This window comes from Xiphophorus maculatus, chromosome 2, assembly GCF_002775205.1.
Source record: "Xiphophorus maculatus strain JP 163 A chromosome 2, X_maculatus-5.0-male, whole genome shotgun sequence".
NCBI lineage: Eukaryota > Metazoa > Chordata > Actinopteri > Cyprinodontiformes > Poeciliidae > Xiphophorus > Xiphophorus maculatus.
Window position 1 is genome coordinate 25769688 of NC_036444.1, and position 22963 is coordinate 25792650.

At 38.7% G+C, this 22963-nt stretch overlaps 2 protein-coding genes across 4 annotated transcripts in view; both read left to right on the forward strand.

The window, feature by feature from the left end:
• Positions 1–48: 48 nt before the first annotated feature.
• On the forward strand, positions 49–7810 carry LOC102233793 (5-hydroxyisourate hydrolase-like). Of its 3 annotated transcripts, none has more exons than XM_023342829.1 (4): positions 49–159; positions 4150–4286; positions 4397–4532; positions 7212–7810. In XM_023342829.1, the coding sequence occupies exons 1-4, from the start codon at positions 64–66 to the stop codon at positions 7299–7301; spliced, it is 459 nt and encodes a 152-aa protein (XP_023198597.1). In that variant the 5' UTR covers positions 49–63; the 3' UTR covers positions 7302–7810. The 3 variants fall into 3 exon arrangements, with proteins under 3 accessions (XP_023198597.1, XP_023198604.1, XP_005811907.1); XM_023342836.1 differs by lacking the exon at positions 49–159 and adding an exon at positions 984–3506 and having other exon boundaries at positions 4112–4286; XM_005811850.2 differs by lacking the exon at positions 49–159 and adding an exon at positions 985–3506.
• A 280-nt stretch (positions 7811–8090) lies between these two features.
• The window catches only part of LOC102235352 (fibulin-7-like), a 30138-nt gene continuing 15265 nt past the window's right edge, over positions 8091–22963 (forward strand). The window contains exons 1-2 of the mRNA XM_005811856.3: positions 8091–8179; positions 10468–10735. Of these exons, the coding sequence (XP_005811913.3) occupies positions 8091–8179; positions 10468–10735 (357 nt within the window). The remainder of the gene's footprint in view (positions 8180–10467; positions 10736–22963) is intronic.

The following is a 22963-nucleotide window of genomic DNA, read 5'->3' on the forward strand; positions in this document are numbered from 1 at the left end:
TCTCCTCTCCTCCTCAAACAACAAGCGGACCTCCATCAGAAAGCCTCCTCAGGATTTGTGTTGATGCTTCTGGCTGCAGTGAGCAAACCAATTCCAAGAGGCGGACATTGGCTTCCAATGTTGCTGCGTTTTCATCACTACTGCTCATTTTATCCGCAGGTAAATGAGCTTTTTTTGCAATTTTGGAACAAACCATTCTACCAACCACAACTGATAAGGTAGAGTACTCATATGTAGACTTAAAAATGAAATTTGCTGTCAAACTATAACCAAAATGTTCCTTGATGTCTTTTACCTGTTTAAGTTGCTATTCTGTATTTAATTCTTTTTATTTTTTGCATTGTGCCTCATCTATGAAAAAGGCCTGTTTGCACTCTAATCTGTTAAGATTCTAACAGGTTTTTTTTGTTTGTTTGTTTTTTTGGCCTTTCTATAACAGTTTCACTAACGAGTCTAGAAAATGCTGTGAATTATTGTATCATACGAGGCGTATATATATTTTAATAGAGCCTGACTTGGTTGCTTAGAAACGCTTAGCTGTTCTTTTAGTGGTTTATAGCACACCTCCATAAACATACACCACTAGTCGTGATGTGCAATAGCTGCAGCTGTTTTTGTGGTTGGAGTAACACTGACTGACTGACTGAGAATCAGGATGGCAAAAGTTTTTTTTCCCGTCATGCAGTATTCATTGTCTGGAGCCTTTGTGCGTTTGTTCACTTTTGTCTTTAGTTCTCGTCTCTGTAAATACATCCACATTCATTCTTTGCAGAGCGCGGTTTATTAAAAATCTGAATTTCTTCAAGCCTTTGTTGCAACAAGTGATGCTTACCTTAAATGAAGTGGTTGCTTAATTTTATTCATGAATAATGAATTTGACTTTTTTTTTTTTTTTTTCTGGAACATAATTGTTTCGTTGCATAATAAACACAAAGTGGGGGGAAAAAAATCTTTTAGACTGTTATTTCAGCATTGAGCAGACTTATCTGCTTTGATGTTGACCTTATAAGTATAAGTTTGAATTAGTGAGATCCATCAAAGGTTAATACCTTACGACTTGGATTTATTTATTAGACTTACCTTATTGTCATTGCACCAAGACACAAATGTATTGACGACGAAATGTCGTTGCTTGGCTACCGGAGTACGCAGAAAGAACACTGCAAAAACGGAGACGCTTTGCACGTGACGTCACACTCCGAAACTCCGGATTTTATTTAGTTTGCTTTTATTTAGTTGATTTTGTAGTAAAAATAAAATGGTCACAGGGTGCTGTGTGGTCGGCTGCACAAGCAGACGAGGGTGAAAACCAAATTTGTCATTTTATCATGGAAACTTTACTATGCAAACTATAAATCAGATAAAAGTTTCACAAATCAAAAACATGGTTTTACATATTCTGCTATTAGAGCAGAATAATCCAGTCCAGGTTTTGAAGTGTCTAGGAGTTGTAGTTTTTAAACTAAAGTCGATTAAAGATGCGGAAAGAAACTGAGATAGTGAAAAATTAGCCATTTCCCGAATCGGAAGCTGGAATTGGAAATCAACTTCAGCTTCGTATCTTCATGCAGATATAAATTCTGTAGTTTTATAAAAATAAAAATTCTTACTGTTTTTATTTGTTTATTTTTCAAATGTTTCGGCCAGGTGCTTTAGGAGGTGGATGTAGAGTCTCCAGAATTCTGCAGAGTCCTAATGAAAAAATAAAAAAGATAGAAATTAATTTGCCTAAACTACAATTTGTAGACTGTTTAAACTGTAATACTTTCATTGATTTTGTATTGTATGATCTACATCTAAAAACTTTGTTAGTTTAGTGTTTGAATAAAGGGAAATGTCCTGGATGTTATTTTAGCTACACCCACCAGAGGGCAGTAAGGCTCCCTTAGATAAAATAGACACGATGATTCGGTTCTGATGAACCAGTCAGTTCATGTGACGTTCAGTTCTCAGTAAAGCAGCTTAAACTGGATGGAGCTGCGGGAGAGAGCAGAAGGCTGAGAGAACTGAACACATCAAATAACCTCAATAAATAAGCAACAACTAAGAAAAGCAGGATCAACGCTAAAAGACCGAACAGCAGCTAAGGTTGATCACAATGGAACAAGAAAGTAGAAAAGCAAAGACAGAAGTACCAAAGCAGCCTGGTATGTTGACATAAACCGAATTACTTTGAATTGGATCCAATCATAATTGACCTGGTTTTAGACTAAACACAATAAATTGTCTCATTTTGTTTGGTACTTTGTTTTTTTGCGACAAAAGTACCGACTGGATTCCAAAAAATAAAAAAAGAAATGGCAGCAATATTTATCACATTAACACTTGATCTCTCAGATTAAAAATCATGAAGTTATATCTTTGGAGTAGCCAGTAGTTCCTTATCACGCATTTTTTTTTTTAATCAGGCTTCTTTCATTATGTTTTCTCAGCTGCGTTCAGGGACGCATAACAGTTTCTGGGTTTAAGACTCACTGAGCACATTTTATGGTTATACGACTGGGGAAATTGCATCATGTTTTCCAGGAAATTAGGAGAGTATGAAGCCTACATACTCAGAAGAATAACAACATTTTCACAAATGGGGATCCTGTGGTACCTGTGGAGATGTAAATGTAGTTTCCATGAAAAAAATAAACAACTTAATATGTATTTAAATTTTTTTTGATAAAAGTCACTTTTTACATATGAGATGTTTTGTCATCAAAACAAACGTTTGTCTTCGGTAGCCTGAACCCAACAGCTGCTGCCTAAACCCGTCTTAATTAGAAAATGTTTAGTCAAACTGCAACACAAGAGGCTGGGAAATCTGATAGTGGAAATGCATGATAACAGGAGCAACAGCAGCACAGAGAGGAAAAGTGACTGATGATCCAAAGCAAAGAGAAACCCTTAGTAATGATATTAAAAAAAAGGAACAATGAGACATGAAACATATTTAAATGTTTTCTTAAGAATTTTTGCTTATTTTATTTAGGCACACTAACTCTGGTGTGAGCAGTTTTTAATTTGAGTTACAACAGACAAAAAAGGGTGAAGATCTCGGCCGGAACATTTCAGTTCCCAAAACTGTAGTCATGACATTTCTAACTATGCTACGTTTACAATGAGAAGACTTTTGCAAAAGAAAACCCAACTCTCACAGTCTGGCTGTGAAATGTTTTTTTTTTTTTCACTTCAGAGAAAAAAAAGAAAACCAGTCATTATCATGTACACTGTAATATTTGCTTGGTGGTGCTTAAATTACATCAGACTTTATCAGTAGGCAGATTTGAAAAGTCTTAACAGACAAATGGATCCCGCCTTGCTGACGGGGGGGAATCTGCACTCTTTAGGCTGGTTATAATGATTCATGAGACTCAGGACAACCTTTGACACCAGGACTGTTTGCTATGGATGCTTTGTGTCTGCAAGCAGCAGGCGAGAGGTAATTCATTACACCAATGGTGTGATGTCTTCTGGGATCACAAAGAAATTGCTGCTGCAGAGAGGAAGTTTGCTCACAGGTAGGACTTCTGTTGCAGCCCATAACATTTTGAATTTGTAAATGTTTATTGTAGTTTAAACCTTATAAGTCACTGGAATGTCCAGAAATAATACTATGTCAGAGGTTTGCTAATGTCCCATTAATTAGTGAAGATGAGCATGCATTTAACTCCTGTTTGATTTTTGTCTGAGGTTGCGTTGTTATCTGACTCTGCTGCTTTTTCGATGTTAATGTCCAAACTCATGTTCAGATGCCATTTACATTTGACAAGGAGAATCCACATTTCTAACCCTGGTTAGAAATTTCTGGCTCTGCTCTGCATCCACAGAACCAGAGCCAAACATGGAGAAGCAGCATTCAGTTCTTATGCTTTTCTAATCTGTAACAAATTTACAGAAAACTGCAAAAATAGCTGAAACACTGAGTTTCCTTTGAGTCAAAGCCCACTTGTTCAGAGTTGCCTTTGATTAATTATAACTGATGGCGGTATTTGATCAAATGTAATGTTTGTTTCTTCTTTCATAACTGCTTATTATGTTTTTAATCATGTAAAAGCACTTTGAACTACCTTGTTGCTGAAATGCACTTTACAAATACATGAGACTCGACTTCATGTACCAATAGTTTGAAGAAGAACTGACCTGGCCACATGTTTCCATCAGAACATGGCAGGAGCACCGTCCAGCCCTCTGACCACTTGCGTGGTGAACACAAGTGACGGCGTGCCCGGCGCCAAGATCGCCCTGAGCTTGCATCGACTTGACACCAACCTGATGATTTGGACTATGATCGGTGTTGGGTAGGATTTGATTGTGTTTATCTCTCCTTGAAAATGAGTTTAATTTAAGACTTTTCGTTGTTACTCCATTTACTCTTGATTTTACTTGAGATTTCCATCTCATCTTTCAGGACAACAAATGAAGACGGCTGCTGCCCAGGACTGATCAGTCAGGAAGCGTTCGTCCCCGGCATGTACAAGCTGCGTTTTGAGACTGGTTTATATTGGGAGCGACTGGGAAAGACGTCATTCTACCCCTATGTAGAGGTGAGATCCAGTGAGATTCATATTACTCACTTGTAATTCAGAATAAACTTGGAACCAGACATTTCTCAGCAAAAAATAAGATATATATATATATATATATATTCAATTTTATTTACAATTTATTTACAATTGTGTTAAAGGGCAGCCTGAATTAAAACTTTTTGTCATGAGTCGAGGTTTACAGTGCTGAGGATTGATGCGGCTGGACCCAGGTTGAAGTAGAAAGTGATGATTTTAATGAACAATAGAACAGAAATCCAGGGAGCACAGGTGAACAAAGGAGCTGGGGAAACTAAGACACTCTGGAACAGAATCTAGACAATGAGACACGACTAATGACTAGGATCTGGGAGCAAGCAGGGGAAACGGGTGGGATTAAATACACAGGGAGATAATCAAGGGAAACGAGAGACAGCTGGAATCAAAGACGACACAGGGACAAAACTAACTAGAAACAGACACACAAAATCTACATCCTCACACTTTTGCCATATTGCTGACACCCAAATCCTGCTACAAAACTATGGATTAAGACCTGATGGCAAAATAATATCAAATACACAACTTAACTCTCCTGAAAGCAGCTCTTCATCCACTGAGAGAGCAGCAATAAAGATGAAATCTTAAAAAGAATAGCAATAAAATTCAAGTTTACAATGATAAAGAAAATGCTGTTTAAAATAAAAAAACCCAAGAAAACAGTGTAAATAGAATTTGGCCAAGTCTGTAAAACTGCTTTAAACTAAAAAAAAAAAAAATCCTCATTTCAATCTAGATTTTTTAAAAGTCAGCAGATCTTTTGATTTCAGGGTGTTGATTCCAGAGCAGAGGAGTATTGAAACTAAATGTTGCATCATGTTGCTTTGTTCTCAGCCTGGCAGCATTGAGTTGATGGCTTATTAACTCAATGCTGAGGGTTTTAGGGTTGACTCTAAAATTCATCTAGGCACAAACAGGACGACCGTGTTCTGTTCTGGTCGGCAGTCTACTGTAGTAGCAGCATTTTGGATGAGCTGCTGTGGTATAAATTTTGTGTTTTTATATTTAATGGGAAAATAAGTATTCAACTCCCTGCATACAGTTCTGTCTGTAGAATAAATTGCCACAACCAAGAGAATGACACGCTGACCTTTCAACATGTGACCGATAACTTCATCAAGAGGACATGGTAAGGTCAGAGCATGCTGGGAGGAAATTACTCATGGAGCTGTTTGACCTCTGCTGGTTGTGAAACCAGACAGGATTGATTTTAATCACAGAAGTTCTGAGTTTTCAGTGTTTTGTCTTGATGAGCATTGAGGATTCTGCGACTTTGTGAGTCTGCTTAGAAAACTGTTCAAAGACTGTTTAAAGCCTGAACTACTCAGAGGTCAGAGGTCAGATCCGCAGTGTTTGACTGGGGATCTGACCAACTTCTTGCTGACAAAAGCAACAAATCTCAGGACTCAGAAGAACTGTGGCAACCGTCTCTGTTGCCTAAATGCTTTTTGTTTTTGAACAGAGACCAACACAATAATCAAAAATTAAGGCTGAGTGGTGTTTTTATTTCTTTCTCTTTTTTTGGCAGATTTACTAATAGAGGGCCTGAGAAAATTTGCCCAGTTGACTAGAAGAATTTACTACTTATAATAATTGAGGAGTAAAATAGACAAGATTTTTCTAAAGATGGGCGATTCTAACAACCCTGGAGAGCACGATACCAGAAGTGAAGTCATGTGAAGCTTGCCCGGTCTTCTGGATGTGTGTGTGTGGGGGTGTTTGCCGGCGTGTGTGTGTGTCTATGTGTGTTCAGGAGCGATAGGCAGTCAGCAGTCATACAACAGGCCGGCTGTTTTTGCTCTTAAAGTCAGAAACATGATTGTTTGGCCACTTTTAAACCTCTGATTGAGAGTGAAACTAAAGTTCTGCTTATGCCTCCCATGTTCTGCTTGTTTACACACTTTTCTTTTTACCTTCTGCCTCAGTATTTTTCTTCATCGTGACTTTTGTTACTACCACCCAAAACCTTGATCTGTACTAAGCTGAGGTGGATAGAGTACCCACACATATCTTAAGTAAGAGTAGCAATACGCCAACATATTTTCACTCAAGTAAAAGTAAAAAGTAGTCAACCAAGTAATTACTCACATAGTGTAAAAAAGTATTTGGAATAAAGGTGACTCAAGTACGGAGTAATTGATCAAAACATCAATCATTTGACATTTAAAAATTACATCATCAGACAGATGAACCTACTGTAGACACAAAGCTCATCCTTGGAGCTGCAGTCCAGCTCCAGCCTCACAGAGCAGCCCCTCCTCCATGCTTTACGCACTCAGCTCCTTCAGACTAGCGGCAGCAGCAATCAGCAAACACCAGCAGTTCCACTAGGTGGAACTGTGAGTCCTCTGAGCTCCTAAGGACGGTTGTAGACAGCATAATAGACAAACATTGTTGCGATGATGTGCTGAAGGCAGTCATCACAATGACGGGAGCTTCTTAAAGAGACAGAGCATCTTTATAACAACCGAAGATAGCATAGTTACATGACTGTGCTATAAAATGGCACAATGTGACTGGAAAATACATAACACCTTTTAGAAACCAGGTCAATATGAGGTTTGTTTGTACAGAGCTGACTAAGTGATCTCATAATTCATCTTTTGTTCCTCTACTTTGTGCTTCTGATTTTTTTTTCAGACTGTGTTCACCATCCAGAACCCAGCACAGAAGTTTAACCTCCCTCTGCTGATGAGCCCCTTCTCCTACAGCACCCACAGAGGGAAGTGAAGCTCGGACGTGGCAGACAGACTTCTCTGCTGTCACATTTGCATTTTAGCGATATCGTGTCTTGCTTACATTCAGGTTTTTCTGGCCCCTGATTCCCACCGCCTCTTGGTTCTTGTCGTTTTGTTTTGGCACAGAATGCAGTGTACACAGTTATGAATCAACTGTGTAACAGATTCTGCTTCAGCTTTGCTTACTAAAAGAGAAGAGCCACAGGATCTGAGGGCATCGGCATTGGAGAATTTAAAATCCTTGAGGGACCTTCTGCAACCTGGTTCCTAAAGACGACAGAAGTGAGATACATCTGAGACAGCAAATGACGTCCATTTAAGGCTTGCAGCATGCAGGACCCAGGTGTTGCTCCCACATGCATGGAGGCTTTGTGTTCTTTTCTTTCTATTTCATTTCCTCCCTGTATGGTAATTAAGCTGGTCTTCTCATAGATACAAGCATAAAGTTGCAAATTCAGAAGTAGCTGTAACTGTCTTTTTGAATAAATTCTGTCTTTCGTGTTTTGTTTTGTTTTCTATTAGGAAATGATCAGTTTTGGTCGTTTTTGCTTGGCAAGTACAGTTGCAGGGTGATGGGGGGGGTGGGGGGTGGGGGGGGCATGGGGGGGTGCTTATCTCCAGCAGAGACAAACAACCACACACACACACACACACACATTCAATTTAGAGAGGCCAATCGACACAGTTCTGAGAGACATGAAACACAAGCGAGGAATGGCAGAGGGCTCTGAGTTGCAACAAAGACAAACACTCAGGCGTCAAAAGGACCGAGTGCCACCTCATGTGTCCAGAAGCAGACCTGCAGACACTGCCCTCTAGTGGAGAACAGCAGCTTCTGAGCTCCGGTGCTCCCTCTGGTGGAGGCCTAAGGTAATGTAGGGAAACGCCACAACCTCCCAGACTCCACACACTGCCTTGCTTTCCCTACATGCTCAGTATGAGGGATTGCTGTGGCAGTATGGGAATGTGTATTAACGGACACTTTTGATTACTATTATAATTATTTGATTGATTTTGTGTTTGCAGCCTATCCAATTTTCTTATGTTGAGAATATCTGTGTAGCTATCTGTTTCGGGCTGACATTGGTTCTGTTTCCCATTTTTAAGAAGTTATTTGATATATTTTGTTGAATTATTACGTTGCGACATGCATGTTCTGTTTTCCTCTATTTGGTTTGGCAGTTTGTAGCTCCACTAGTTGTGTTATTTCCTTTCCAGTTGCATGGGGCCGGCGGTGGTGCTGGTGGTTTCATGGCGGCGCCGTCCTCTTCTGGCTGCTGAGCTTCCTGAGTTTTGCATTGTTTCACCGAGTGTCTGTGTGCCTCAGGGGCCGTTATTTTGTTTTGCTATGTTTGCTCTTCAGCTCCTGATTAGATTTTCTTTTTCTCGCTCTTTTTTAGTAGGAATGTTTTTAGGTATATCTTTTAAACGTGATCAATTATTCATGAACTTTAAATTCCATCTCAGATGTCATAGATATACAGCCTGAGTTCTTTAAAGGGGTAACGTCCTCTGGGTGAAATTTCTAGGATGCTGTTGTCGAGCGGCTTATTTTCGGGGCATGTTGAATATTATCCGTGAGCCCAACCTTGTGACTCTACACTACGAAGGCAACAACAACACAATGCAAGTGATTGTCCACTGTCACTACACGCTCATTCAGGAAGAGGGAATCCTGCTATCTGCTGGGTTTCCTCGGCGAGAAGGAAACCCAGCTTTGTTTAAAGGGCAAGTGTGAGGTAAAATAGATCTGTTTGAAGTTTACATCATGTTATAATGTTATTCTCTCATCATAAACATACCTGGAATAGTATCTCGACTCTTTCATGCATGTTTGAGAAATCCTTTCGTCTCCATGGCAACCATACAGCTGCGCAAAAGGCCTGGATGGACCTAGCCCCGCCTCCAAGGCGCAGTTCCTCCTCAGTTTCAGGAAGAGCAGGAGTTTTCAAAAAGACACAGGCCCAATTTCAAAGCATTAAATCACCCAGTAAAGTTTCCTTTGAATCTTTTTTTTTTTTTTACCCCTCCAGGGGGTCTTTTTTGTGGGCTCTAGAGTCCCTTTTTACAAAGTAGGCTGACAGGAAAGGAGAGGAGGGAAGACATGCGGTAAATGTCGCTGGGTCTGGGAGTCGAACCCACGACAGCCGCGTTGAGGACTTGAGGCCTCCAAATGTGGGTCTCGCTAACCACTACGCCACCACGGCACGCCCTGAATCATATTTTACATAGATGGCATTTTTATAACAACTGAAGTTCTCACAGATACTTGATTTTACTGTAAAATGGCACAATCTGCTAGGAAAACACAAACTACAGTTAAGCTGAATATGTGTGTAGAACTTTTTTGTTATTTATTTAGTGTTTTGAGTCCATATTTGTTAAGAATAAACTGGATTTAGACTTTGATGTTTTTAACCTACTCGTTAACATTCATCCATGAATGTCACATTTCATGAGCTGAGACGCGTTTTCCATACACGGTATGGTGAGGGTTTCGGTCTTTACCATCCCTGTGTGTGTTCCTAACAGCCACACTCCTTTAACTGTGTGTGCAGCACTGCTTCACGTCGGCATCTTTAGCTGTGGCCCAGCATACTGGACTCTGTGTGATGTGGTAGGTTCTGACCTCTCGCCTTGGTGCTCTGACTAAAAAGAGCCCTGAAAAGTGAATCTACTTTTCCGTACTGTCTAACTTTCTCTAGCCATTTCCAGGATTTCTCAGTAGCAGCCCTTTGTGTTTGTGTAAAAAATCTGTTCATCTACTTTTTTATGACTTTGGCACAAATCTCCAATTTGGGGTGAGGGTGTTGGGTGGAGTGTTGACTGAGGGGTAGTAACTTCGGCCTGAGCATTCAGTCTCTCCTCTGTCATTAGCAGCCCATTATATACTCGACTGCTGGGCAGCAGGTTCAGGATTTGAAAATTAAAGTGAAGTTTTATAGCTGCAGTAATTAGAGTAGTAGAGCAGCAAAGTGAAACTGAAATAGTCAGCTTTGTGACTGCTTTGTTTGGCTAGTGATGATTAAAAGGCACCACAAGCAGTGGACCTTTCCTTCTAATTTAGGCGTCTAATTGAGGGGACAATGATGAATCTAAAAAAGCAGCCGAGCGTGTTCCAGATGTGGGCGCCTCAGTCCTCTTCATTCTCCTCCCAGCCAGGAAGATTTGGACAGCAAGGCGGGTGGAGGCGGAGGAGGTGCTGTCAGTCCAGGGAGGAGAAATTTGGCATCATCACTAGAACAAAGTTTGGCAGTTTGGGAGAAACGCTGCAGGAGCCGGACGCACAGAGCTGATCTGCAGATCACTGAGTTCGTCCGGAGCCGGTTGATGAGTGTGACGATGGAGTTTGTGTTGAGCATGAAGGTCGTTCGGGTCATGGTTCTAATGATGAGTCTTCATCACTTTGGGCTGCTTTCTGCTCAGGTGAGTAAAGAAGACTTCCAAACAGGCGACTGCTTCTTTGATTTCTCATTGTAACCTCTTCAGAGTTCTTCCTCCAGCTGCCATGTTGGACGCTAATTCTTTTTGTGAGAATTATTTCGTTGTTTCTTAGACGTAGATCTAAGTCAAACTGATTTGAATTGCAGCAAAATTGATTGATGACAGGTGATGTGCAAACAACTCAATCAGCTTCTCCCCTGCTCTTTAAAGTTCATTTAAAGCTCAGCTTTAAAATGTTACAATCTATTATTATCCAATAATGGATGAAAATCCATTATTATCATCCTGAGGATCGGTGGGAAGAGTAGTTGGGTTGTAAACTGGAAGTTGCTGGCTTGAGTCCAGTTCTGCTCACATTCGGATGAGCCCCTGAGCAAAACACCGAGTGTGTGTGAATGGTATTGTGTGTGAAGTATGACTAGAAAAGTTATATATAACTTAGTCAGTTTGCCAGTAAGCTATTGTGAGATCAGACTGTTCATTGATAAGGACATGAGTAAAGTATGTTCAAATGAATAATTGTTACATTTCCATTGTAAAAAGTGCATCTTCAAGCAGCAGGTCTGCATTTAGAGCAGCCCACCATGCACAGCTCAGCTCCTCTCTGCTTCATCTCACAAAACCAGCAGAGAAGAGTCCCAGCAGACTTCAGACCCAGAGGTTCATGGCAGCAGGGTTTCAGCTGCCATGTCTGCTGCTATTTACTCTCAGGCGTTACTGTAGCTTCGAAAACCTCACCTTGATGTAACAACCTCCCACCTGCATCACGGCGGAGATACAGAGCCGGCAGTGTGAGTGTCGTGGAAAAAAAAATTCTATTTCCAAGCACTGTTCAGGTGAAATCAATCAATCAGGTTTATTCATATATTGTGCACAATACAGAGAGCTTTACAATCAGTAATGAAGCAGGTCTGGATGAAAAGCTCTGCCAGGCAGAGAAACACATGAGTTTTATACCAAGGATAAAGAATTAACAACAAGGGGAGAGACAGTCTGGTTCTGATGCAGCTGTAGAAAACAACTTCCAACCTTCTACATGTAACCCAAATAGTTCTTTTGGTGAGAGTTCACAATCATTCATATAACATGACTAGCAGATGTGACCTTAATGTAATTTTTCCATCACATTTCCCCCCTTTTGATTATAAATAAATATGATTTATGATATATATTATAAATAAATATGATAATATTTAATATTAATCAACACACATTTCCCTCCTCAGTCATAAGACATAACACAACACTATCCTGGAAGACGTAACAAAAGAAACATATAGCAAGATACAAAAAAACCTACCGGCAGTCCCCTACTCTACCCTGCAATAATATCACTGTGTTTGGTAGGAAAAGTTGTCCTGCAACCCCTCCATGCCAGGGAGGCGGCCCTCTATATGTTCCATCCAGGAAAACTGTGGAGGTTCAATCATACCAATGACTGAAGACATAAAAAAAAAACAAGAGAAAGAAAAAACGTAACACAAAAGCTAATTACGGAGGAGAAAAAAAATTAACAATAAAAAACATTTAAAAAGAAAAACAAACAACAACAAAAAATCAGTGTCAAAACAAAAAACAAAACTCAAGCTTAATAGAAAACTTATATCTAATTGCATAACTCAATCTAAACCACATCACAACAACAATCCATAATCATGAAAATAAGAGAAACAAAGTAACATATTTCCAGATGAAACAAAATGTTACATCAAATCATAAATGCATATGTAGAACATGCAGAAAGGACAGGCATTTGTTTTTGTGAAACATAGACATTTCTGTGAATTGCAAAGCAGTATGGGAAAGCTAAGCTATGATACTAGCCTGAAAATATCAATGATTAACACCATCTAAAGACAAAAATACAAAAACAACCAAACATGGCAATTTGACCTTTTTTGAGCAATATACTTAGCATAGCGGTACCACAAATTCAAGGTGTGAGGAGTGGAGTGTTTAAGGTTTAAGTCAACAGTAGACAGCCAATTAATATCTCGCAGTTCATGTAGCGGAAACGTTTCTACCGTAGCAGAGGGAAAGAAACCCCTCCACCTGAGTCACACAAACAAACAACAAAATTAGAAATAACCAACACAAAGGTCTGTAATTGAAACAAGACGAAGACGTGATCGCTGTCATAATGAACGTCCTTGTTCTTTTCTTCTTTCTCTCTCTGGAACTTTTTTAATATATATTTTTTTTCTCCACTCCCCACTTCGACCACTCGCCAGTGGACCAGCAATAGTTCTTTGGTTGTGGAGCCTTTTCAACGTACAAAAGCAACCAATGTTTGTTGTTATGTTTGCCTCTTCCGTATTCCTTTGTTTCATCTTTTTCCTCTTCCTGAAGGAAAAAGATGGTGTCAGAGGTTACTAGCACTTAACACCAGCAGCAGTAAAGTAAGTTGTCCTCATCCAGAAAGTTGCGCGTCGTCCTCCTTGTTCTGATGTTCTGTCGACTGTTGGACACCAGGGTGGGCGTTGTCTCGACCCTCTTATAGTGGTTGGCGTTCATCCACGTCGCCCTCTCCGCGACCTTAGCAGCCGTATGTGTGATGAGCAGCTCTTGTAATGGTCGCCAGCGTTTGGAGTTCCAATGCGTCCTCCGGAAGTCTTTCACCACGACCCAATCACCGGGCTTGATGGTATGGAGTGGCGTCTCGACAGGAGGTGGCCATGCGTGTTTCACCGTCTGAAAACTTGAGAAAGCGTATTCGACAGGTTTCGACAGTAAGACAACATTGCATCATCACGGACAGAAGTGGAAGGAAGGCCCTGTCCCTGAGAGCTTCCAGCTCTTTGCTAAACATGCCAACAATAAAAAGCAAAAATGTCTTTCCCTTAGCAGGGGACAGTTCAGTAAAGTCATTTAGTCACAGAGTTGGCAATAAGTAACATAATAAAAACAGTAACAGGATCACATGATGCAGAGCCATAAACAAACAGCACGAAATCAGGGTTAGTTAAAGCATTAAAACATCAAAATCCTTGACACAAACAGGTAAAAGTCCATAATTTTCCTTCAAATTCAAAATTTAATTAGTTTAATTATTTATTTAATTTGACCTACATCATATTTCTTTTTTTAGCCCAAAAGTCATCAGGAACTTTAGATAGCGCTTTTGGTGATAGAGACAGATCTGTTAGAGATAAAAACATGCTTCAAAATTTGGATCTGTGGTAGGGATCAATTCCACCGTTTTTTTTTAGACAGTGCAATGATACGACTTTTTGAATGCTGACATTCGTTCAGAAAACATTACATTTGGATCAGCAGGTGAAACGATCCGATCGGTTTCATTTTTACATGAATGAAGAAATGTCCCAACATCACTTCATGGTAATGTTGTGATTTTGCCAAAGGAATGTGTGGGTAAGAGTCAGGAACACAAAAACAATTATCTCTGCTCAGCTGAGAGAGAGGCAGCCAGACCTGCTGTGTGTGCGATCCAAAACCCGCTGTGTGTGTGATCCAAAACCCGCTGTGTGTGTGATCCAAAACCCGCTGTGTGTGTGATCCAAAACCCGCTGTGTGTGTGATCCAAAACCCGCTGTGTGTGTGATCCAAAACAAAGCAGATGTTGACAGTTTCTCAGAAGGAGCTCAGAACCATCACAGGAAAAACAAGAGACTCATTCAAATCACCATCTCGAAAATAACCTAAGATCTCAAATCATCTCATGCAATAATTCTTTAAGAACTTAAATTTCTCAATCAACCAGTCTAGTAAACAATGTTCAGTAACACAAAACAAACAACAGTGACCCCAACATAAAACAGACACAAACAAACGTTACTGTCAGAATTTGGAGTCAGTCAAAAGTCCATCAATCAAACATTTAGTCAGTCCTCATTTTGTGTATATTGTCTTAAATTGAATTTACCAAATTTACTGAAGCTTCAAAGAGTTTAAATTTTATTTTCAACAACATACATTAATGTTTGAATTCAACTCCAATGTACAGGATCCTGTTTTAAGTTTTACGCTATGTGTACACATACAAAAGAGATCTCAATATAATTTAGGATCATAGCAACCAATTGATCAAGTTTCTGCTTCATTATTTACTGTTATTATTTTTTTTTTTCCATAACTAATAGTTCCAGGACAACAAAAGATCTTTTAACCTCTAAGTTCAAATCTATCACAGCTGTATTTTAAAGGGATTTTCTTCTGTTCAATTCAAACGCAACCAAATATTATATGGTATACCAAAATATTATAAACACTGCAGTAGCAAGGATCTGTTATTCTTAACAATAAAAAAAATATTTATTTTATTTTGTATTATTTTATGTAACTCAGCATAGATTTTCAAAAGGAAGGAAAGAAATCTTTCAAATGTTTAGAGTCAAGGGACCCTGGTATTTTATGTAGGACCACTTTGTGATTCTCATTGATAACATTGTATTTACTGTCTGTATCTGCAACAGTTCAGCTTTTAAATTATTTATTCATTTTAACTTTTCTTTCGGAACCATCATTTTGCTTAAAAATGTTCAACAACATCTTATTTGTTATATTTCAATGGCATAATTTTGTTACAGAACTACAGTTATTACAGTTTCCCTTCACAGTTTCTCAATCTGTGGCTCATGGACCCTTGAAGGACCTCTAATATTGGTTCTTCTGTTCAGGACTCAGAGATAACAGGGACACAAAACTCTATTGAAGTCAATCTTTTCTCGCTAAATAATTCTAAATGTGTACAGGGTTAGTAGCAAGCAGTCTTCGTTGCAGTGGCTGTGTGTGTGTGTGTGTGTGTGTGTGTGTGTGTGTGTGTGTGTGTGTGTGTGTGTGTGTGTGTGTGTGTGTGTGTGTGTGTGTGTGTGTGTGTTATATAACCGTGTGTGTGTGTATGTGTGTGTTATATAGCTGTATGTGTGCGCGGCACTTATCTTAAACGTCTCTTTTTTTTCCTCTCTCCCTCCTCTTGCCGGCGTCGCTGCAGCGAAATCCTCCCCCGTCTCTCTCCTCCGGCTTCCTGTCAGTCCAACTGGTCCTGGCATTGGATCTTTAGGTTGTCCAGATCGTCCCTCAGTCAATGTCCATGTTGTCCACAGATGAAACAAGCATCAACAGTTCAGAGTCTTCTTCTCTCACAGCTCTGAAGCTTTGTTTATCTTTTCCTTCTCCACGCTGATTCAGGACAGCGGAGGTTTTAAAAGTTTAGTCGCACACAGTTTCAGTCCAAATGTCCAACAGGAGACCGACAGTCGTCCCCTGAATGTAAACGTTCCATCAGTTCTCTGGTGTCAAAAACAAAAATAGGATCAACAGACACTTCAGAGCCTGGAGGTGATAGAGCTCTTCTTTGTCTTCTTGATTCTCTGGATCTTCTTGGTCACTTTCATCAGCTGGTTTTGTAGAAGGGACATCATCTTGTCCATGGGAGGACAGTTTGAGGAGTTGAGGTCAGAGGTCAGATGCACTGCAGTGAGGCTCAGACAGAGGGAAAGAGAAGAAACAAGTAGAAATCGATTAGGGCTTGTTTTGTAGTTTTCCTTGTTTTTTTCTATACATATGTATTTCTGAATCTTATTTTAACCTTTTGCATGATCATCAGAGAAACCTGAGGAAAATTGTTTGTGCTGCTGGTAGTAAGAAAAGGTCCCTTATAAATAAAACTGATTGATTGATTGAGTCTTTGTAAGAAATAAAATAATTTTGTTTATCCAAAGAGAAAAAAAAAAACAAGACAAATTTTGTTTTAACATATTAAGGCCTGTAATTTAGTAAGAAAGATTTTATGTTCAGAATTTTTTTTTCTTTATTTGTTCCCCTGCTTTTTCTTTTCAATATTTCATTATCAAATCGTCAAACATTTCACCCTGAGGAGGAGATTGTGTTCTGGAACCACGTAAACCCATTCTTCTTGAATTGGGTGGGATTTCCTCTTTAGACTGCAAACGTCTTCGCAGAATCCAACAAATCAGCTTTTGGTCGCTCTGCCTCTTACTCCTTTAAGAGGGGCCTTTATTTCTGATAAAGGTCTTTAGGATTCTCTAAAGGTTTAGAAAACCAAAACTCAAGAAAATACCTGCCTTATTCATCGATAAGGACTTTCACTAGGACCCTCAGCCTAGAAACCCGTGGTTCCCTTTATTTTCCTCGGCCTAAAAACCGGCTGTCAGGGGCAGATTCACCCCCCCCCCCTTATGTTTCTTTTTGTTTTTGTTTATTTTATATATTTTTTCTTTTCTTTTCCCGTGGGATTTTAACCCAATATTTCCTCTTAACAGCGTCAATCTCTATTCCCCAGGGTGAAAAGTTTATCGGATCCCTTACTATTTTAGATTTAATAATTTAGAATTTGTAAAATTAATTTATTAGCCTGAGTGAGTATCCCACCTGATAACAGTGGTTTTGAGTTCGTTGATCCCAGCGCTGGACCAGCAGCCCTTTTCTCTTAAATTGAGGTTTGAGGCTGGAATTTAGTCCAGGTTGGAACCAAAACGATGTTCGTCGACGTCCTCGGATGTCCAGTCGAGGGATCCGGGTCACGGCACCAAATTGGCGTGGAAAAAATACTATTTCCAAGCACTGTTCAGGTGAAATCACTCAATCAAGTTTATTCATATATTGTGCACAATACAGAGAGCTTTACAATCAGTAATGAAGCAGGTTTGGATGAAAAGCTCTGCCAGGCAGAGAAACACATGAGTTTTATACCAAAGATAGAATTGACAACAAGGGGAGAGACAGTCTGGTTCTGATGCAGCTGTAGAAAACAACTTCCAACCTTCTACATGTAACCCAAATAGTTCTTTTGGTGAGAGTTCACAATCATTTCATAGAACATGACTAGCTTATTGTAATTTTTCCATCACAGTGAGATCGCCCCGAGTCTGCAAAGAGAATAACACACACTTTTCTAGAAGTAAACTTCTAATCCTGGATAGAATTTGACCTTTGAGGAATATATTTTCTGATTAAAGACACACTCGATGCATATGTTTTTCATCTGCTGTGTTTTTGAGCATTAAATCTGTCCATCCATCCATTTTCTTACACCCTTGTCCCTCAGAGGGGTCGGGAGGTACACTAAATCTACTTAAGTAAAAAAAAAAAAGGAAGTTCTCCATCAGTCTTATAAAACCTATAGTCTGTTTCATAAACCCATTGTGGTCAAAAACTAGTTGACAATATTTTAGAAAATGTCCTAAAGGCTCTCTCCATCATTTTCTTCAGATAGTTTTAGTCTTTACTTCCTGTTACAAGTTCAGTCGAACTCTTTTCTGCTTTTTGCATCAGAATGTGAATAAATCTATTGTTGATGGAACACAAAGTTTAATCATCATCACTCTTATGCAATCATAATTTCATTTAGATCCCATTTTTGAATATTATGTGAAATATGTGCATTCACTATATTATGTGATTTCTGACAGTATTTATCTTGGCATGAATCTGTGATCATGAAAACAAGTTCATTTATCTCCTCCTCTAGTTGGACTCTTTGGTGTCTCATTTCCTTCATGATGCTTCAAACATTTTCATACACACACATTCACAGAAAGCAGGGGAGGCAAAGCAAACTCACACACTTTGCAGCTACACTTCTGGAAGTTCTGCAGATTGAAATCTATCATCATCCTGTCAAAATAATCACGACCGTTCAGGAAATGGACAGAATTTTTTTATAGCAAGTTTTAATCACCGACTACTGAAGAGCTACATTCATCCAAAGACATTTACTCTAGAAAGTGTATTTCTTTCCATGTTATGGACTTATTTACATTATAAATAATGTAAATTATTACATTACATTTACATTAATCTCACTTAATTCTTTTGGTTTAGTGATGACAACTTTCTTCTTTTGTGTTGAATTAACTTGAAAGTTAACAAATTTTTAATTTGAAGGAACTTTTTACTTTGATTTTACTTAAAACAATTAAGTTCAATGCTGCGTTCGTATCCTGACGTCTGACGTCATGACAGGAGCTTCACCAGAGACAGATCCTCTGGTACCGACTGTGACGCTGCGGTGGTGCAGGGGTGGAGCACAACTCACATAAAGAAACCTTAGTCCTGTCGCAGGTTCGATTCCTGGCCTGGTGACCTCAGCCATGTAACTACTGATCGCCTGAGCAAAAAAAAAAGATTCTTTATTAGTTTAGTTCTTCATTTGAAGTAAACTAAATGGTTTCAATAAGACTGACTTAAATTAGATAAGTTAAACCAAGTTAATAAATGAAGTTGGATGAACTTAATTGAATTACTTGTTACCAGTTGAATCCATTCATTTAAATTGGTGAAACTATTTTCTTTTTTCAATGCACGTTCATACCACTGATTGGTAGGGAACTTGGAGTCAGGTTGTGTGTGTGTGTGTGTGTGTGTGTGTGTGTGTGTGTGTGTGTGTGTGTGTGCGTGCGTGCGTGCGTGCGTGCGTGCGTGCGTGCGTGCGTGCGTGCGTGTGTGTGTGTGTGCGTGTGTGTGTGTGTGGGGGGAAGGGGGTCAGTCGTGAGAGGAAAAAAGCCCTTGTCCTTGCGTAAGAGTGAAACATACCTCTAAATCACAAACATCTAAAAAAAACCCTACAGTTTAACTGGTAGCATGACTAGTCAGTGCTGACTACGAGTTTGTGATTTCCTTCATCCATTCAAAAAACTAAATCTGTAAGAACTAAACTCTTACATACATATAAATTGCATATCATATATTTGATATGCAATTCAAATATATGCTGCATATCAAACACAAATTCAATCAGTGAATCTGTGTTTATTTCTTAAATACCTTTTCTCGCTGAGACTTAGTTACATTTTCTATCACTGGAAATTAAAGGCAATTAATTATTAAGGCCATAAATCACTCCAATGATTAAATTTTGACATAAGGGTGACTCTATAGTCTCTATTGTTCACTTATATATGTTGTTGAAGCCTGATCCTAATGCTGTGGAGCATTATATTTAGTATCAGGGTTAAGGTGTAGATTAAGTTTAGACTGAGGTTAGGAGTAGTTTTGTGTTCTGGTAACATCAAGGTTTGGGGTTGTCTAATGGTGCGTTCACACCAAACGCGTTACGTCAAAAACGTGGCCAAAGCTTCAAGTTCAACGCGTGTCCACTTTGCTGTGTTCACACCAAACTCCTTTTGAGCGTCAGGCGCGTCTGGTTTACAGTCAAAGTCTATGTGGAGGCTCGACGAAGGCCGTTGCGCGTTTTAAATCGTTTGGAGCGTTTGAGGCATCAAGAGCGTCCAACGGAAAACAACGACTAGAGCTGACGTGCCCTCGACGCGCCTCCACAGTCTTTTAATGTACACCAGACGCACCAAATGCTAGTTGTCAAGCATTTGGCATCAAGCGTCTGCATTCAAAGTGCACAGGCGTCGACCTTGAAGCATCGGAGGCGTTTTTGATGCAAGTAACGTGTTTGGTGTGAACGAACCATTATGGTGCGTTTACCACGAGGCAATAAACCACTTTAAATATACAAGATTACAGTCCTGTTCCCACTAAGTTACTGGTATGATTTTCATATCTGTATTGACACACTTCAAGCTGAAAAACAGGGCTTGCAAATATCGGCAGGCTAATAATTTGCTGTACCAAAATAAGCATCCCTGCTAACTCAGACACATAGTAAGGCTTTCTGCATAATCACACCTATTATACAAACTACTGGTATGAGTTTCATATCAATAAGATTATATTTGTGGGAAGTAGACAGGCCATGTATATATCGGCAAGCTAATAATTAGCTTTGCCAAAAAATGCATCCCCCTTTTATCTTGAAGAAATAAAGAGTTAAGATTGAAATAACCTTTTCTGCATAATCACACTTGTTCTATGAGCTGCTGGTATGAGTTTCATATCAATAGGACAATATTTGGGGAAAATATATAGGGCAAGCAGATGTTGGCAGGCAAATAATTTGCTTTGCCAGAAAATGCATCCCCCTCCAAACTTGAAGAAATAAGAAGTTAAGTGGGATTTCACCTTTTCTACATAATCACACTTGTTCTATGAGCTGCTGGTATACGTTTTATATCAATAGGACAATAGACAGGAGATGCAAATATTGACAGACTCAGATATTAAAATGAATCTTCTCCTATATTTATAGACTGGACAGTTAAGGGCGATATCAAATGTCCTACATAAAGGACCTCTGTTTTCTCATGCTTTAAGTCAGGGGTGTCAAACTCACTTTTTTTAGGGGCCTTTTTTAGTCTGATCTCAAGGGGGCCACACTAGTAAACTCATTGCAAGATTAAATAGAACTAAAACAAAAGTGGACTTGTTGATTTTTATATTAAACGAATTTCACTTTTACCAAATATATTGTGAATAACCTCAGAGTTTTTAAGAAAAGTCTGTGCAATTTCAACAATACTTTTACTCAGTTAAACATTTATTTAAGTGCATTATGCATAAGAACTGATCACAGTGATCGCACAATGTTGCAAAAACATTTATTCATTATTAACTTAAAACATTGCCCTGCATGACAGAATACATTAAACAGATACAAATTAAGAAATGATTTAAAATCAATTTTCCACATCTGGGAAGCAATTTGAACAAATTATGTGACTTCACACATTTGAAGTCTTTAGTGGCAGCTGTTTCAAACAGACGTTTGATTAAGTAGATTCCTCACCTTTCTTGTTGATGCATAAAATGTATACATATTCAGCTAGAAATGTCAATCTCTGGAATTTGATAAAGGGCTGATATAAAATCAAAAACTGATAAAAACCTATGCAGGGATACAGATTTGTGGGAGAGAAAAATAAACAGAGTAAGGTTCAAATATTGAATGTTGATCTTTTGTTAATGTCATTATTTGAAATATTTTGTTAAATAATGACTATGTTTAACTACTAGCTGACAAAAATCATTTTAATGTTCTTTGTTTGTTCCGTATTTACAATAAGGGATTACTGTTACACTAATGATTCAATTTATATCATTTCAGACACATAGTCATTTTTGGCAAAGGTCAGAAAGAAAGGACATTAATTTACGCTATTTGCTCATAATAATAATAATAATGTTTTTTAAAAACAAATAGCGTCAAGTACACCTCGCTGCAGCAAACAGAAAGGGGCGGGGACGGACCACTGTCAGACTCATACCTTATATGGAAACGGGACCATTGCACACCGGAAGTGAAGGGGGCGCTATTTCCTATATGATCTGCAGCCTCCCGTTTTTATTTTCTTTTTAAATCTGCGATATATTTTCACCTTTAGGAAGGATTTTCACTCTCAGCATGTATTTGAACTTCTCTCTTTTATTTACTTCTGCGCAGCTCACAGTTTTTAACAAATTGTGTAGCTTTCGGTGTACTTCTAAATCTGCTCCTTAGTCGCATCTTTTCGGGCCTGCTACTGCCTCTAGTGGCGAGGGGGTGGCAACACATCTAATCTAATTACGTTACCAAATCCTCCTTCATCGGGGCATGCGTTGGAGCCCAGGTGTGAAATAATTAGAAATAAATGCTGTAGATGTATAACAATTGTGTGCAAGGAATCCATATGGAGGCCAACTTTTAATATTATTGAAATAAATTTGCTTTTTGATTTACTCATTCGAGATGTGGACATTTACAGTTATTTAAATCAAGTTCTGAATAACTTTTTTTATATATAGAACAAATCTGAATGTGTTTTTTTTTGCCAGTAATTTTGATGTCCTTCCGGTTTGATGCACCAGTTAGTACTGCACTTTGCTTTTACTTTTTATGTGTATTCTGTCTGTTACAAGTAACTTTTACACACAACAGAGGAGATTGTTTTAAGTTAATAATTCCTTAGCATTGATTTTAAAGAAGTATTAGTTCGACTGGCAGATTATTTCACTTATGGGGAAAAGATCTTGTTAAAAGTATAATCTGTCAGTGGAAGTAGTACTTTTTTTAAAATTAATATTAAGGAATCATTTACTTTAAAAAGCTCCTATCTTGCTGAAAAGTTACTTGTAAGTTAGTTTTGTCTTACTTCATGTACTAAAAAACTAGACCAAAACTACTTGGTCAGAGTTTGTGTTTTCGCAGTGCATTTATTACATGTTAACAGATCAAGAAAAGAAAAAAAAAAGCAATTGGCTGAGTTTTATTTTGGAGTATCAGAATGCCACACTTTTCAAACAATTGTAATGAAAAACTTCAAAAAATTCTTTCTGCTTAAACTTTGCAATTATGTTAATTAAAATTCAAGCAAAATACGCTGAAGTTTGTGTTTATAAGGCAAC